This window comes from Grus americana, chromosome 3, assembly GCF_028858705.1.
Source record: "Grus americana isolate bGruAme1 chromosome 3, bGruAme1.mat, whole genome shotgun sequence".
Classification (NCBI taxonomy): Eukaryota; Metazoa; Chordata; class Aves; order Gruiformes; family Gruidae; genus Grus; species Grus americana.
Window position 1 is genome coordinate 124,925,502 of NC_072854.1, and position 17,812 is coordinate 124,943,313.

The 17,812-nt window shown below is 43.8% G+C and overlaps 1 protein-coding gene and 1 long non-coding RNA gene across 2 annotated transcripts; one reads left to right on the plus strand and one right to left on the minus strand.

The window, feature by feature from the left end:
- The first annotated feature begins 157 nt into the window (after positions 1-157).
- Positions 158-3,646, plus strand: LOC129204438 (uncharacterized). The gene is made up of 2 exons (XR_008576383.1): positions 158-1,638; positions 1,865-3,646. It is a non-coding gene; the product is annotated as an uncharacterized LOC129204438 (long non-coding RNA).
- Positions 3,647-4,513: 867 nt separating this feature from the next.
- ERLEC1 (endoplasmic reticulum lectin 1) lies at positions 4,514-17,787 on the minus strand. Its single transcript, XM_054820447.1, has 14 exons — positions 17,548-17,787; positions 16,727-16,831; positions 15,419-15,499; positions 14,572-14,649; positions 14,362-14,425; positions 12,339-12,379; positions 9,830-10,053; positions 7,589-7,718; positions 7,039-7,200; positions 6,421-6,480; positions 5,817-5,941; positions 5,331-5,408; positions 5,060-5,135; positions 4,514-4,793 (listed from the first exon to the last, which is right to left on the minus strand). Exons 1-14 carry the CDS (start codon positions 17,707-17,709, stop codon positions 4,722-4,724), a joined length of 1,458 nt encoding a protein of 485 aa, XP_054676422.1. The 5' UTR covers positions 17,710-17,787; the 3' UTR covers positions 4,514-4,721.
- Positions 17,788-17,812: the final 25 nt, after the last annotated feature.

The window sequence follows — 17,812 nt, forward strand, 5'->3', positions numbered from 1 at the left end:
GCTGCTCGGCCCATTGCTGAGGGGAAAATCTGAGGTGGAAGTCGATTGTTTTAACACTTAGATGCTGTAAACGGTGTTGTCCCAAGGTACCTGCCGGCTTCACTCCTACCTGAGCATCGCAGGGAAGATCTGGAAGCACCGCGCGTGACCACAGGGTTCTAAACCTGATTTTACTCCCGTAGTGTGATTTGTTGTGGGGTGTGTTTCCAAAGATGGGGAGGTTTTCCTGTCGGGCTCTCTTATGTGTGAATACGAGGTCTTGCACACCAGCAGTGCTCTGGCAAAGTGAGCAATCGTACCTTTTGTGCGCCGTAGCTAGGGGACAAAAGTAACAGGAGGTTTTCTCAGTGTTTGTAGTGCTGCCTTGAAAGATGCACTCTTTGTTTGCAGCTGGTTTGATTCGGGATGCCTGCAGAAGGGAAGTCAACGGATTGCAGAAGGTGTAGAGCTCTGTCAGCTGCTCCACTTTTTCCACTATTGATTTTTTCCATTCTTTTGTAACCGCCAGTGACTGGAAGCTCTTGCGGCAGCCCAGAGGCTTCTCTGTCCGGTCCTGGAGGGCTGGAAAACCCCAAGTTTGTTATCTTCCTGGTCTGCCCAGGCGCTTTCCTGCCCTGGCAGGTTCTGGGAATTGCCCTGAAGTCATCCATTCTTCAGACAGATCCTAGCTTGCTTTAGTAGAAGAGACAGGAAATTAAGAGCATTTTGGACATGTCAGAAGAGATTCTTGCTCCTGCTTTCAACTTGGGGTGACCCACTGTAGACAGCCATTTCTCCCTGACAAGTCTTCCTTCCTTTTGTCATCTAAATACAGCTGCACTGCTCTTGACACTGGGTCTGTAGTCCCCTCTCTGGGAAGAAGGAGCAGCTATATTCTAGCCCAGGGCCCACCAAACCACGTCTCTTCGGCTGGCTGTGACACTAAATCACGGTTGGAAGTGACAAAGTGAAAAAGAATATTTTTCAGTACAAGAACGGTTATTCTACTGACATGCTGTGCTGGCATTATTCTAACATTTGTTTCATCCAGTACGTGTTCTGTGTATTCATTTATTCTCCTTTTTTTTGAAGGCACCCTTTTATTTTGGAGATTGTGGAGGAAGAGCAGCACATGAGAAAGGTCTGCATGTGTAACGAAAGTACACGCAACGCAGCTGAGAGCAGAGGTTCCCCACAAGGACTCAATAAAGAGATTTAATTCCTGAAACCGGTCGTCTTCCACTTGTTCTCTGTCTCTCTGCAGGGGCTGTTATTATGGGCTGGAAATGTAATTTAAGGGAGGAGAGCTGAACCTGTGCAAGACCTGCCCAAATTCAGAGAGGATGAGCACCAGCCTTCAGACCAGACCTCAAAGGAGCTTCTCTTAGTAAGGTGGGCTTACATGTGGGTGCTGGATGAAAACCCTAAGTCATATCTGTAGAGCTATACAAATAAGATGCTTCTGCCCAGGAAATGTACTTGTCTGCTTACGTGCGGGGAGAGGGAATAATACCCTGTGTTTTGTTACCACTTGAGAAAATCTTTCCCAGACCGATCGTCTTATTTCACCCCCTCAGCTAAAGTGAAACTTCCTGGGGACCATCTCGCCTCACACGTTGAGCCACACACTCCTCTCAGCCGTGTCTATCTGCTGTGCAGGTGCCTTACGTAAATATTCTCTCTACTTTTTTGATCCAGCCTTGCAGCTAATTCATAATTTGTGAGTTTGACAATTAAAAACGAGCTCTAGAATGAATCCCTGTTGTCTGAAGTCTAACGGCCGCACTGTTTGAGCGGTGTCTTTGAGTGGAAATGCAAATAAAGATGTAGCAATAACAATGTGACCTTTCTATAGAAAATTCTGATTTCATTTTCGGATATTCAGTCAGCAGGTCGTGGCAAGAAGCGAGCGCTGCCGCTCTTACGCTGGTGTGGGTTGTGCAGGAGGAGCCCGCAGGTGAGTTTTAGGCATTGCTGCGCAGGCAAGTTGGGGGGTTTGTTAAGTGCATGTTACTGATGTTTGTTCTTTCTGTGTGGATAAATGCTTTGGGACCTAAACCAGCTCATCCTTTGAGCTCTTCTCGTAGAAGTAAATATCTTAGAAGTGGCGTGTTTCACTTTCCCAAACCTACTTTCCTTTGGTGTAATTCCCTTTGACTAATTGCAGATGATATCAGAACCATCACTGCAAATTTTCTGTCTGCCATTCACGTTATTTTCCACTTTGCTGATTCTTAAATGAGCATGGGAACAACTCAGCCTCTCAGGCTGAGAATTAAACCTGCATAATACCTCGGGCATGAATCTGAGCTGACCGGCACAGAAACCTGCAGCCCTCCGGTTCTGCTCTGTGCTTTCCGCATACCAGAAGAGACTTGGGTTTTCCCCGTTTTTTGGGACTGATGGGTTCCTGCACCCCAGGGCTTGTCTGGGAGAGGGTTGAAGCAGCAAGTTACTCCCAATAGCGCATTTCTTTTAGATTCTAATGAGTTGGAACATAAAATTATGTTGGAGTAAATTATTCCTAGCAGTATCATTTCATGGTCTCTCGTACCCTGTGGGATTTTTGTGTGCATCTTCCCTGCTCCCCTCACCCCTGCCTCGTTGCTTCTCTCCCAAATTAACAGCTGGTTGGGGGGAGAGGGCGGAAGAGAAAAGCCTGTTCTTGTCTTTGTGGATTTGTATGCTCACGGGTAGTTCGGGTGCAGCGTAGGAGCATCCTGTGCAAGGGGAAGCAGATGCTGAGGAATATGAAGCACCGGGTACGGATTTCCTAGGTTTGGCAACAGCGTGGTTTGCTCATAAAATGGCAAAAGTTGGCATTTGCAGCGCACCGAGGTGCTGTGGCTGCTTAGTCACAGAGGTTGTGCTTCCCCATTGTGCTGGGGACTTCCCTCCTGTGCGGGGAAGTGGGATTCTTTACGGTCTGCGAAGTAACTAATCTTTTCCTCTGATCTAATTACAACTGAGGGGTGCGCAGGAAGGCTTAGCGTGTTGTGGTTTCTCTTCCTTTCACTATGACTTAGCCCGAAGGATGATGCTGAGGGTGTCTGATGCCATCCCAACCCACGCCGCCTGTCTGCGTTCTGCAGTCCACATCAAACCCGGGGCTCGAGCTCTCGGTGTTCGAGATCCCGGCCCAGCATAAGACCCTGTCCGTACTGTCCTTCCTAAGAGCAGCCAAACAGGCGTGGGGCAGCCACGATTCGAAATAAAACTGCCAGGAGGCGGGAAGCCCTTCCTAAAGCTTTGTGGATTGTCCAGCAAGAAAAACTTTTGGGCGCAGGTTCACACCACCTCTTGCTAGGTGCGTAGTGAGAAGATTGGGCCAGTTGACCCTTCAGGCCAGTACCAGAACTTTAGGGAAACTAAGTCAAAGATCTAAAGGCTGGAGAAGGCTGCTTTTAATGTCTTTTCTAAAAGCTACTGGCTAAATACAGGAGTAAAACTTAAGTTTTTGCTTGCTTAATGCTTCACAAGATTGCTGGGGGGGAATCTGGGCAGGAGACTCTCCTCCCCCTTTTCTGGTTGCCTGTGTCACGCTGCTAAGCTGTCAGAAATAAGGATATGATCGGGAACAATGACTTTGAATTTAAATGCCGTATCATCCTGCTGTTGCCGTTTTGGTTTTCTGCTGTATGAGACAATAAACTGGGTTCTATCGCAACAGTCTAGCAGTTTCACCTGGTATTTTGGGTAGCATTCACCAGTCATATGCCAAAGGGTTGGCCGATTTCCCTCTGACAGCAGTTATGAAACTCCTATTCCTTGCACAATGGCTTTACAAAAGAGGAAACATGGTGGGCTGACCGGTGCGTGTGCACCACTGCTCCGCTTTCGCCCCTTCCACCACGCGTGTCGTTACAGACCTAACGCAATCCCCTCGAGCTCACTGTGCTGGAACTTAACTGAGAGAGCAAACTCCTTTTCTTACCTATTTGAAACCTATTATTTTAGAAGTATAATGGAAATCTGTTTGAGATACAGCTGTTAGGTAATATTTCAATTATCTTCTAGGAATGTATATATAAAACTTTACATGCCTGCTAATGTTTAACTAATATTGATAACTGCCACCAAAAATGCCAATTATAAATCACTAGTGTCCTACCTTAGCATCCTCAGAAGCAAAACAGCAAATCTAACTGGTGCCAGTAAGAATGTTCAGCAAAATAAATACATTAAGATGAACCCTACAGTGTTAATATTAACAAAAAAGAAGCCTGGAAAGCAGCCCAGGCTGGAGGAAGGATAAACAGCTGGAGGGGGAAGGACTGTGACATTAATACAGTCCCGAGCAATCAAACCGAGGTAACGTTTGTGTTCGGACACGGAAAGTTACGGCAGTAGAACAGTTCAGTGTTGGAGTGGTGCTGAAGGCTCCCAAGCAAGAAGCGTTGGTTCACTTCTTCATTCTGGTGGTGGCTGAACTTCTCCCCTGAAGCGGGACCTTGGTTATTTTGCCTCTTTAAAGCTGATAATTTTTATCTTGATGAGGATTGTAGAATGTGTCGTACACAAATCAACCAGGAAGTGCAAGACAAAATTTTAATCATTAAAAGTTTATCGATAACCTCTTATATACACATAGTTATACACAACGTGGTTCATGAGTCCCTCATCTTGGAGAATTCTGCTGGTGAGGTCGGTTGGCCAAAAGCTTCTCACAGCCGGGGTGCTAACGGGGGTGACGCCGGCAGGGTCATTGGCAGGGACGGCCGCTTCCAGGGCTTTTCCAGGCTTCAGCTGGGCACTGAAAGGAGCCCGTATTCGTCTGCCGTGTCCAGAATTTTACAGATGACTGGGGACTCCACCTTGAACACAAGAGAGCAAAACATCAAAGACTATGAAATCATCAATAAACTTCTGCAAGAGACTGCAACAGAGATGGGGGGATTAATGACAACAGAGTGTGAGGCACAGTACTCGAGCATCACTCTGTAGAATTTACTAAGTGCTTTTTACTTCTGAGTAGGAACTCTTATAGCCTATTAACAATGTAACGGGTCACTGGAAGGAAGGAAGGGGCCGTTTTAAACATGCACCTGATCTTAGGGAATGCCAGTACGTGTCTACATACCCCAAGGATGTATTGGCACGAATGAGGCTCTAACATGTATATGGTCACAGCGTGAGGGGAATCAGATTCTTTACATCTGAAACGGAAGAGAAGTTTTGCAGTGTTTAGCATTCAATAAGCACAAAACTAAAACATTTCTTTCCTTAGTGTCTATACATTTTTACTAAGGTAAGTGATTGCTTTCTGAGCGTTATGAAGATGACAGAGGCTTTCCCTCCTGACACAGGAAGCAGAGACACAAAGCATCAGTTTACTAAAAAAGTTAACTTACTTCAATTTCACGGTCACCTGCCTTGGCTTGTCTGTTAAGTCGCAAACATCTCCGTTTCCATAGAAGTGAGACACCATCCTGCCACAAAAGATCAGAATGAAAAAGTTTGGAAACATTAACCAATTCTTAAGCGCAGAGCTAACTTGTATGTTAAATATCTGAAGAATGATGAAATACTGTAACTCCACTATACACCCCAAAGTAGTAATATGCTGTATTTCAGTTATTGCAGAAGCAAATAGTTGTTCACGATTGGAAGACTTTTCTCTGCATCGTATCTGAAATGCTGAATTACCTTTTCTGATGATGTATGTTGACTGGGGAGGGAAAAAATCAATCTACACGCCCTGCTCTTGGCAGCTTCTTGTATCTATTTGTAGACTGAATATTCACACAGCGCAGAAGTGGGCCCTGGCATTTATTCTGCATCTCAGGTACCAAGAGCCCTCCAGGAACAGATAACCGGAGCGGTGACTGTAACCGTACCTCACTGTCTGTGTGCCGTCCTCTCTCAGGTAGTAGGTTCTAGCAGCGTTCTTCCTGGACCACTCGATGTGTTCCTCCTTGCTCCAGGTACCCACGACCACAGAGGTCTTGCCGCTTTCCTTATCCTAGAAAAGGAAAAGTTGATAATTACCTTGTGTTGTAAGATTAGCCGTGAGGATATCTAAAGATGAGTAGATTGTCATTTCTAGAGCAAGTCTGCTGCTGTTAACAGAACACGTTCTTGCATTTGGGACAAGCTATGGCTGATCTTGTATTAAGGTTCAAGAGTTGAGTTGATGGGCCCCTCGGAACAGCTGCCCGGGCTGTGTGAGCTGACAAACGTGTTTCAACGACAGCAGAGCATTCCCACAACCCCCCCATGTTTTCAGCTTTGATTATTATCATCTACCTGACACAGTACCTACATCCCCTGCTGAAACTTAGGCAGCACATGGAGGATTTCTTTTCTGAAATCCAACATCTTAAACCCAAGATGTTGATCAGCCAAGCAAAGGATGGTGCTTTTTTCAAATCCTAGACAGACTCTCTAACCCTGTTCCCCCACAGCCATCTCGTGGCAGAACACAGCAGTATTTAAACGTACCTCATGATACTGATGAACATACTTGCCGTAGCAGAACTCGTACTTCCACCAGCCAACACCCTAAGGAGAGGTACCAGCAGCGTCACAACAAAACCACCCCCAAACCAAACACCCCAAACTGCCCACATCGTTCCCTCTAGACCCTAAACCACCGGCTGTTTTAGCGGTAAAACTCTGTACCCGTTATTCAGACACAAGGTTTGCATTGAGAGAATCTCTTATTAGACTAATAGACTTAACAGGCGTAGGCAAGGGGATTCAGTCTATTCCAAGGTGAGTTTAAGCAAAGAGGATCTAATTTTTTATGTAGACTCTTGGAAGAGCCACACAGGACTAAGTTTCTTAAACTATTTGTATGCACCCTGTTCATTTTTTTACAGAAATGTTTTCCTCTTTCAAAGCTGGGTAAAACTTGAGCTGTCTTTTCTCTGCTGGCTGTTCTCTCAATACGTTTTATTAGATTTTTTTTTTTTCTTCCCTCTATCAATGCAGGGAAAGGCAATTATTATGTCCATAAGAATGCAGCTATCAGAGTTCATGGAAAACCCAAACAAATAAAAAACCCAGTATGTGCAATTAAGGAGTGGCTATTTTATTATGCATAGCTTTATTTCTCACCCCATGGAAGCAGTAGGAACCGCTAAGAAATTCCTTTATAAGCTGCTCATCAGTCAACTTGGAGATGTGGGTTGTTCCCACCGTTAATAGTTGATGGCTCCCAACAGCAACAGGCTTATGAATGGAAGAAAATTTCGCTTCTTTTGTTGAATGCATTTCTTCCTGAAATTAACATATACACAAATATAAAATGTAAATGAGTGTATGTATGTCCTTTGCAAAGTCTTATAAACTATGTGAAGTTACTTGATACTAAGTGAAATAGGCTGTGGGGAAAAGTATGAAAGCATTTTGTCATTGTTTTCAGCCTTCAGCATAGCTGGAAAAAAAAAAAAAAGACAGTCCAAACCTTACCATGTTTGTAAACTGTAGGTGAAGGTGGCTACAAAAGTTTTAAATTAGTAGCCCAAACTTACTTGGTTTTCCTTCCAAGTAAGGTAAATTACTGAATGAAAGAATGACATGGTCTTTCAAAGGTGGGTAAGAGAACTGAAAGTTGTGCGTGTTACAACATGGAAAACAAGTGTTTTTCTATTTAAAGAAATCCTACCTCCTTAACCCTTCTAAAAGGCATCTTCATCATTTCTTGCTGTTTCTCCAGCTGTTCCAGGTTATGGGGTTTAAGTGGGGATCCTGGCAGAGACTGGCAAAAGATGTCATTCACCGGGGAAGCCCTGAACCTGTCCGAACAAGTTAGCAACACATCACTACTACACCTCCAAGACAAGACATACTTTTTATTGCTGTAGGTTCCTGACTCTGCTGGGCTAAGGGGTGTATTTTTTTTTCCATCTCGGCCAAAGCTACACTGGTCTCGCAATTGATGTCAATACGCTTTTTGCCCAGCATAGTCTCACTCCTAACGCTGCCAGACAACTGCAATCTAACCCCTCTTTGTCAAAAGGAAAAAGCTACATATTAAAAAGCAAATTGCAGTGTAGGTGTACCACGGATGTAGTGTCAGTCCACAAAACCCTCTCAGAAGCTAGGAAATGGCAAAGGTTAAACGTGACAGTTCCTACAGAATTGAAATAATACCTTCTTATATTATCTGACATGTATGGCGCTTCATGCTGCATGTATACCCATTATTTACACAAATGAAGGCCTCATTAAAACACCAAACAAGTCTTAACAGAAAACAGTAAAGGAAAGTGAAGATCAAAATGAAAGTCACACTGATAAATGAAGCATTTGTTCAGTTTTCATTGCTTGTCTCATGGAAAAGGTTCCCCTGTGGAGAAAGCTTATTTACAACACAAACGCGCAGATACTGCTTCAGAGGCAAGGTGGCTTTTTTGTGATGTCCTCCTAGGTAGAGTCTGTAATACCTACATTATACAGAAGAGTCTATATAATAATCACCACTGTAGTTAAAAGATTCTGAAAATGTTTCCTAAATCGTAATGGTACTCTAGATTAAATAAGCCCTGTGCCAAAGCAGTTTTATTTAAACAACATTAAGACTAATAGTTAGAGTAGGCAAACATGACTTTTCACTGCCTTCCTCCCTGTCCCCAATTCCCACCAATTTAAAAAAAAAAAAGTCAAGCTGTACCCAAATAAGCATGCCAACTAGAACTAATGGATATCCTTTTGCTCCATTAATGCAAGTGCATTACTGGATGAGCTAATGGGTGTAGAGGAAAAGTGCTGGTGCCCGAAGCACTGCTCAGTGCTGTTTCAGGGGACGCGTGGCAGGAAAAGCGCACTTAACTTAAAATGAGGTTGGTTTGTGACAGCGAGGAGCACTTCCAGCCTGCTGCCTCCACCTATCTTTATTTACTAAGGTGATGTAAGTGGGAGAATAAAGATGTTTATTTTAAGCATTTCCTGCTAGTGGCCAGGAAGTCTTCCATGCCTCCCCTTTGGAAGGAGGGAGCAGCTCAAGATTTTATTCTTATCAAGTGACAGAACAATTTGCCAGTGCACTTTCTGTTCTTCTGCTGATACAGAGGCTTAAAAGACTCTGTTGCCTACTTCAGAACAGTGATTAAATACACACTTGTTCTGACGTCTGTGTTTAGGGGAAATTCAAGAACTCCTGTCCATTATTTGCCCTTTAATTTGTATGTTGTGCACTTTGCAATTCTGTTTACACCCCTTGAAAGGTCAAAAGTCTGTAGTATTCAGACTAAGGATATTCCTTAGATGCATGGTACAATTCGGGGCAGGGGGAAAGAATCCTAAACTTGACTTTTGGAAAGCAACACTGAAATTGTGAATCCTTCATATGAAAATGACTTAGCTGAAGGTAAAGTAATAAAGCAGGACTGAGACAGATGGGAGCTCCTTAAGGTGGGAGTACTGCTAAAATAAATATTCAAGTGATGGCTGAAGACCACACTTTTGTTTTCTGAAATGAGAGAAGTTGAAGTCTATGCACACATATAATGCACATGTACAATGTGCAGTCTTTGAGCGCCATGAAGATGATCCCCCAAAACCCGGAAATCATAAACTAAGAGGAGACAGGGTGTTCTTTATCTGCCAGCAGCCTTGATGCCCTAGTCTGTGCTCCTCCAGAATGACAGGGCTAGAGACTTACCTGTTGAAAATAAAATGAAACTTCCCATCTGCTTCTCATAGGGGATCAGTCAGAAGAGACTTATAAAATGCAAATTAACACAAAAACTTAAAACTTGGCAAAACTTCCCTTGCCCAAGTAAATACAAGTGCCACAGCTCTGTGCCAGACACCACAGCTGGATCTACATCTTACATAAACACACACACACAGAAACTGATGACAATTTGAAGGGATAATGTTAGCCAAAATGTGAGAACCGTACCTATATTTAGGATGGTTGCACAACAGAGGTGTCAGTATAACCACTTCATATTCACAGGTTGTAACTTCTGCTACTGAAAGAATCTCATGTTTAGCTTCTGGATGACAGATGTACATCACTGTACTTGATCTGGGTAGGTTTTGTCTCAAGCTACAAGGCGTGCCGTTTCCCATTTCTACAGGATAGTATGGGGTCATCTGCCCTTCTATATTTTTTGTAGGTATCTAAGTGAAAGAAGAAAAAAGTTAAGAATCACAGCAAAGCTCCTTCAGCTCCCCTGAAACGAAAAACACTACGACACTGTGCAGAGCCAGCACTACTGGATCAAAACCAGCCCCTGAGTAGTTACGTGGTGTTTCTGCAACACCCAGCCACGTTCCAGTTGGTCACCTCCTGCAGAGCACTGCACAAACGCACTGAGCCGCGTGAGCTCCCACTGCAAAAGCAGCTGGTTCTCTGCACTGCCTGCCTGACATTTCAGTTCTAAGAAAGCTTGCCAGCTGCGTGCAATGTTTTGGAAGAGCACCGCGCCAGCTGTGCTCACCCTGTCGGCCAGGAGCCCGGGAGATGCGAGTACCTCTGCCAGTCGTGGCTCAGGTCTGGCCAGCCACGTTACCTCCACTTCAGTGCCAGGCAACAAAGGATCTAAAAACACCACTGCAAAGTCATCCCAATACCTGCACTGCACCTCTCAGCATGCCCAGCCCGGGTTGTTCCGTATCCAGAGCATCCCATGCCCTCTGTTATCCTGGCTAACAGACACTTAATGCTATAAACAAGGTAAACCCCGCTTTGGTACGCACTGCAAGCTCGCTCTCCTCAGGCCTCATGTGTTTCATCCAGCTTCCGCTTTAAGAAATTAATTCCCCAAACTGGTAAAAGCTCCTCTCTCCTGGCTCCTGTCTTGGAAGCAGCTAAAGTTCCTGGGTACCAAAAGTTCTGGCTGTGCAAAAGCCGTGCTACAAACCCACAAACTAGACCTTTTTCCACCCGTGTTGCTGGAGTGAGTAAAGGTTTACAGCGCACAACAAACGGGGCTCTGTGCGAAAAGGCGGTGGTGCCTTCTGTGGTCAGGACACTAACCCGGGGACCTAGGACCCTTTTATGTCTCACCTACTTCAGTTTTCAAACCATTTACCCTATCACAGGCCACCGACTCTCTCCTGAAAACTGTTCCATCATGAATGAAGCGATGGGACATTCATGAGGTTAAAGAATGAACGTGCCAGCAGCTTAATTGCTGAGGTGCTCCCTGGCTTCCACTTACCCACTCTATACTTCAATATAGGGTACCAGTGCCTTCCCTTTCTATCTTTCTGAATGAAACAACCGATTTTTCCTTAAATAACTGAAAAAAATATGCCTACACATTTCATCGAAGGTAATTATTCGAGAAATCTAAATGCAGACAGCTGTTCTTGGCACACAACTGAGCAGCACCCCAGCAGGACTCGAGATAAATCTCTAGTCCAGAAGTTTTTGGTTACTTTAAGCACCACCCAGCTGTGTGACATGTCCGTTCCTTTTCATGACAAGAGATTCCACAAAAATTGCAAATCTAAATTCTTTATGGACTGAAACCAAGACAGTGTATGTACACCACAAATACTGTATAAAAAAAAAAAAAAGTCAGTAAAAGCTTTAACTTCCTCTGAAATAATAATAATAAAAAGTTACACTACAAAGAACCTAATTTTCTTTAATTTCCAAGAGGCATAACTGCCATTAGAATGGGCGACATTCTGACTTGGGTCTGCTCCCCCAGCCACCTCCAAAATGCTTAATCGGGCACATGTGTTTTCTGAGATCCACTGCAGAAGAAGAACCACTCGGTGCTATGTAAATTGGCATTACAAAGAACATGTAGACAGAAATTTCCTTTCAGAATTAAAATGAAGGATAACTGGAAATAAGGCAGGCCAGCTATTGCTAATTCCAAATTCCAACGTGCTTCAGGTACTTACATTGTTTTGCTATAAAATTAGTAACTCAGAATTGAGTTTTGGGGCCTAAACAAATGGAAAAGTTCCCTAATGGAAAAGGGAAGCACAGAGTTTTATGGGACAGGCCATCAAGTCAGCTGAGAAATCTTCGAGGGATTTTGTGCTGCAGGGTTTTGTTGAGCATTTCTTCTTACCCAAAACGCATGGAAGTGTCATTAAGGGAACTGGGATCTCTGGGGTAGCTGGAAAAATAACTGTCGCTAGACCATAATATGTGACTTTGTGGTTATGTGTACTGTCTTCATAGAGGAAGAATATATAATTCGTCCCATTTAAGATTCACATAACTTTAATGTAAGTAAGCGGAAGGGCAAGAAATTTGACTAACTAAACTAAAGCAGTTTTTTGAGGCGGGACTGATAATCAAAAGTGAGAAGAGTGCAGCTCAGGAACCGAGTTTCATTTTTTGATACTCATTTTGGGAGGGAACTAATTACATAATCTCATCATATAAAAATTGCCTCCACTATTGACGGCAAAAGTTAAAATAGATTGTTTTCACTTGCCTCTTTTGCACTCTCTTTTGGATTTTCCTTCTCTTCTTGATCTAGGGAATAATTAAGAATGAGGTAAGCACAACGTCTATGAACTTGAAATAAAACGAAATTATATACCGAGAAGTTTGCACGTTTTGTGTATTTGCTAGTACTTTGCGTATAAACTGCCGAGAGTCAATTTCATGAACTTGCAGGTGCAAAAGAGGAAAGAAAAGAAATAAACAGTGACCTGGGGTCCAGAGCAAACAGAACAAAATATGAGTTAGCATTGTCTTGAAATTATTTCGAGTTTGTATGACATGCCAAATCCAGTCCTAGCCCCACAGGACGGCCGGTCAGGGCAGAACATGTCACTGCTGCTGTTCTGCGAGGGGTACCTGACTACTCTCTTCAAAGGGAGCGAATTACAGGCTGGGACAGTAAGCAGGCGAGTACATCACCCCACCTGCCAGCCAGCCTCGGAGGGGACACTCGTAGGAAGAGGCGAGGCCAGTCTGCAAGAGTGAACGTCATTACGGGGCAGGGGTCGCAAGTTGTCACAGGTGAGAGCTGTCCTTAGCCTTCCAAACTGCTTCAGGAGATAAATAGTCTGGACTCTGTTCAGAATTAGGTGAGCAAAAGGCCACTCTGCTCTGCTGTCACCCGCTCAGCTGTTCCAAGTTTACTGTATCACAATTGTAGATTCAGCTGACAACCATCTATGTTATTTTTTAAGAAGCAGCGTGAATTGTTGTATAGGAAGCATAGAAAGAATACAGTCTGCCACCTAAGTGGAAAGGACGGAGGGTGAACATCCATTCAACTCAGATAAACATCCTTTCAACTCAGATACGGTGACTTGAAGTATCATCACACGTAACTTCAGCATGAAGCCCCACAAAAGAATTGGTAACGCAAATTAAACGTTTTGTTTTCTGTACTGCAGCATCTAGGGAGAATTAGGCATCTCTGCACAGGATTAACGACAGCACAAACAAGCACTGTAACTCACTAATAAAGACATGCCAAACAATGCAGTTTCTGAAGCCGTGTGTCTTTTCAGATACCTAACCGAAAACCGCAGTTAGGAATTCAAAGAAATGGAATTAATAGCGCTAAATCCTCTCCAAGACTGAGGCGTTCAAGTTAATCGCTTTTAGGAAGAGAAAAACAGTGGTGCCCACTTTTTACATACTAGCCTAGAGTTAAAAAAAAAAAAAAAGAAAAATTGATGGTTTTTCTATTGTTTCTATCAACTCTGTTGAATGAATGCTTAGTCTGTGGATTTCTAAGAGTTCTTTGGACTAACATACTACCAAAGCGCTCACCCAGGAAAGCGGATATTGGCCAGTGTGACCACAGAACTTCCAGCCTCTACTATAATTAACAGGCAAAAAATGCAAATGCTCAGAAGGTTAGTTATTCTAAACTGCAGTTTGAGGTTGGGGCTCAGCTGCCTAATTTACACCGAAGTCCTGCTTTAGGCACTTCCGTATTTCTGAAGGTCTGCACCAGAATACCTACAAAATAATAATAAAAACACTCGACAAAAACCCCAACTCTCCAACAGTTCCGAGGATCAAATCTACCTGCAAAGGCTTTAAGTCTTTGGGTTTGCAGACTCTGTTTTATTACAGAATAGCAGAGCCCAAGAGGTGCTACACACTCTGCCCTCTGCTCACAGTTTGAAAGACACTTCTCTCCACCCAAAAAGAAAAAAAAAAAAAAAAAAAAAAAAAGAGTGGCAACAGGCTACATTATCAAAGTCTGATCTGTCACATATTGGTCCCATTTCTTGTATTGTGCATTTTCTTTCCCTGACCACCAATTACTGCAAATTAGTGAATCTAATCAATTAGACAGCATGGCAAAACTATGCGAGGTGCTAGAAGGAATTCGTTGAAAATGATACATTTTGGAAAAAATGAGTAATATACAAAATTCTATTCTATTGCACTGGGAATCAGTTTTCTACAGCTTATTTCTCAGACAGTAATAATTAAACCCCAAACGATTAATTAGCATCAGCAAAATAAAATAATCTAAGACAAACCTGGTTCTGATAATGGGTTCTTTATCATCATATTCCCCAGATAGTATTCTTGGATGTTTATTTTCTACAATCAAAAGAAGTTAAAGGAAATTTCAGTTACCAGTTTCCATACCTTTTCAAGAGTACAGAAATTCAAGTCTTCTAGAGGAGTTAAGCACGACCGTGCCAGTGGAAGAGGGGGTTGAGACTACTAAATTGCAAGAAGCTTACCTGTCCGGTTTCCTTCTCCTCATGATATTGGCGGATGTGTTTTCCATGGCAGACCTCATAAGTCCAGTAAGATTCGATCTTAAAAAAAAACCCCACATATATATAAACATTAAAAAACCAAAAAAAATCTGTTTAGATACATTTCCCCCCCAAAAAAAAATTCCCCCAGAATTTTGGCTTTTGCAGCAATGAAATGCTGCACAGCACAGTGAATGGTCAAATGTTCCCCAAGCATTTTGATGACGTTCCAAATAAACACACCAGGCAGTTACCTCAAATTTCACACAGGTAAATGGGGAAAAAAAAAAAAAAAAAAAAAAGACATAAAGACTAAATTTGCCCCCAAACCACTGGGGCTCAGCTGTAGTGACCCAGCACAGACTGGTTTTGGCAGGTGCTGTAGATGCAGGCAGTTCACCAGTTGCGCCTGACACACTGTTCAGTGCTCAAGGACCCGTGTGGGATGTTACGTAGACATAATATTTGGCCACTTTTGCGCTCTCTGGTTCCCAGTACCACCTCATTTGGTATTAGGCTTGTCCTTGTAACGTAAGACATGAATCTTTGAATTGGGATGACAGTTGATGAGAAATTGGAGAACTGTCAGAACACCTAGAAGACTGTTTGGTTTGGTCTTCTAACACTTTCTGATAAACACTTTTCGTTAAGGCTGTCACACATTATGGCTTGACTCCTGGAAATAAGTGTTTTAAATTGCTACTATAGCAACCCAATTTATTTGAATCCTGAGAGCTACACTAAAGACTACTACTACTACACTAAATCTTGAAATGAACTGCATTATGAAATTTTGATTAGTATATAAATTAACAGAGAAGTAACATACTCTATATGAACAGCTACTCTGCTTAAAAAGAGGTTCCAGCAATTCTCCTGGAGTAGGTCCTTTATAGTCCTTTTCTTCTTCCTAGAATAGAAGGATATTTCATTACGTTAAAATTAATAGTAGCTTGGTTAGTTAATATTCATTTGCAACAGTAAAAAACAAAATAAAAATCTTATCGCAAAATTAAAAGATACAAAACCTCATTAACTCCTGCCCTGAAGGAGCTGTGCAGTGATTGGGGGGGGGGGGGGGGGGGGGGATAATTTAGTTTAGCAAGAAGGGGCAAATAAAAGTCACAAATAAAGTAGTCAGAAAAGTTTTGTGGTTTAAAAAATACACACGTGGCAAAAGAGCAGGAGCTCTCAACTTGCTCATGTCCAGAATGGCAGCTTGGGGTGTGCACAGGAAAACAGCATCAACAATCTTTTCATTTGTTAGTCAACGCTGATGCCATACTGATGTAGTACAATTGGAACGTCACCCAGCTTTTACATAATTAAAAAAAAAAGGGTCAAAAAACCATACATAATACCGTGGAAGTTTATTTCCGTGTATTTTTTGCTTTATAAACGTGCACGCTCTTGAAGAGATTTCCACACAAAGTTCTTCAGTACTAAAGATTTCTCGCCTACACTGAAGCACTGCGTACTGTCAGTCACTTAAGTCAAAATGGAGTTCCCTGCCACAGGAGTACAGCTCGTCTGGGCAACTCCTGCAGCGTGGAAAAGTGAACTGCTGGAGGAACAAATGACCAGAGATAAACCTCACCACAGGCCTCCTCAATCTACCTTTTTTTGTACAAACAAATATATATATATTTTTAATTTAAACCCCAAATTGTGCATTCAGATTTCCAATTGAGGAAGCAATGACAGAGAATAAAAATCACTGGTGGTAGAAGCACTGCTGGGATAGTATTTTCAGATATAGCAATTATGATAGCAGTGTTAACAACTTTTATAGTTGCTTACTGGCCTAGAACTTGACAATGCTACTGAAAACACAAGAATTTCCCAATCAGTGATAGGCCTAGCAATAAGCAGAACATTTTAGCAACCGAAATAGGCCAAATAGGCCAAATAAGGCCTTTGAGATTGTTCAGACTGGGCCCGCTTAGCATAGAGCTAGTATGTAACGCAAAGTGAAGGCATCCACCATAAACTGTGAAATTGTGAAGCACTCTGTAGATGATTTTCCTTCTGCAGGGAAAAAAGGTCTTTATTTTGGAAAAAAAAAAGGAATTGGAAAGATGCTGTAAAGACTTGTCAACAGTTTATAATTACAAAAAAAAGACTTGACTGAACTTACCTCATTGCCACTTGCTATCAGCGGAAGTATACATTTATATTTTTCTTTATCCACAGTGGTCATTATAATGTAGTTATCCTCTTTGTACAGGACACCAGTCGTAGGCTAAGAAAACAACCGACCTATGGATTAGTCAGGTGGGGTTTTTTCATGCTACTTGTCAGAAATATTCCTCAATTCATGAGCGGTACAGTTAGTTTATAGGGCAGGTGGTCCAGAGCATATTCTGGGTCTTAATTATACCACAAGAGCAGGCTTTGGCGTTCCAGCCTTTAGTGGCTCGCTCATATTTTCTCATCTTCTCCTTTCCTTTGATCCTTCCACCTCTGGCCACATTCCTGCTCTCCTCCACACTCATCTTACTCCCGCTTACCTCCTTCTGGTTCTTACAAAAGACCTTTATTAAAGAAAATGCCTCCCCCCCCCGCCCCCAAATCATTACACCTGCATCCAGCCATTCCAACCTTGATTTTTAGGCCAGATTTCCCTGGGGTTTTCCCAGCTGCCAGACTCAGGCCAAGGCCTAACGCTCGCCCTTGGGCCCGGTGCGTGGGTACGGGCGTACTGCTGGTCAGCACTGCCGAAACACAGGGCCACGTCGCACCAGAGGGTTATGGCGGGGACACCCCACAGCGAAACACCTCGTCTGTGGTGTGGGGGGCTTCAAAAATAACCGCCGAGCACGAGAGGGCCGTGGGACCTAACTCCCGCCGCCTATTAACAGCTACAGCCGCCCGGCTCCGGGAGCGAGGGAGGTTACCCAAGGAGCGAGAAGGGACACCCCTCACACACCACCCCCCCACACACGCCCCGGTACCGACCAGGCTGAACTCGGTGCCGGGCCAGTTCACCCTGAAGGGGATGTCGTCGCTGAGCTGAGGGAGAGCGCGACCGCCCTCCGCCACCGCTACCGCCGCCAGGAGGCCACAGAGCAGCGCCCGCGGCGCGGCCGGGGTAGGCGCCCGGTACCGGCACCCCCTCATGCCGGCCGGCGGCTCCGGGGGAGGACGGGCAGCGGCAGGCAGCGCCGCCGCCACGTCTGCTTCCGGCGGGCCGGGCCGGGCCGGGGCGGGCCGCCGCGCATCA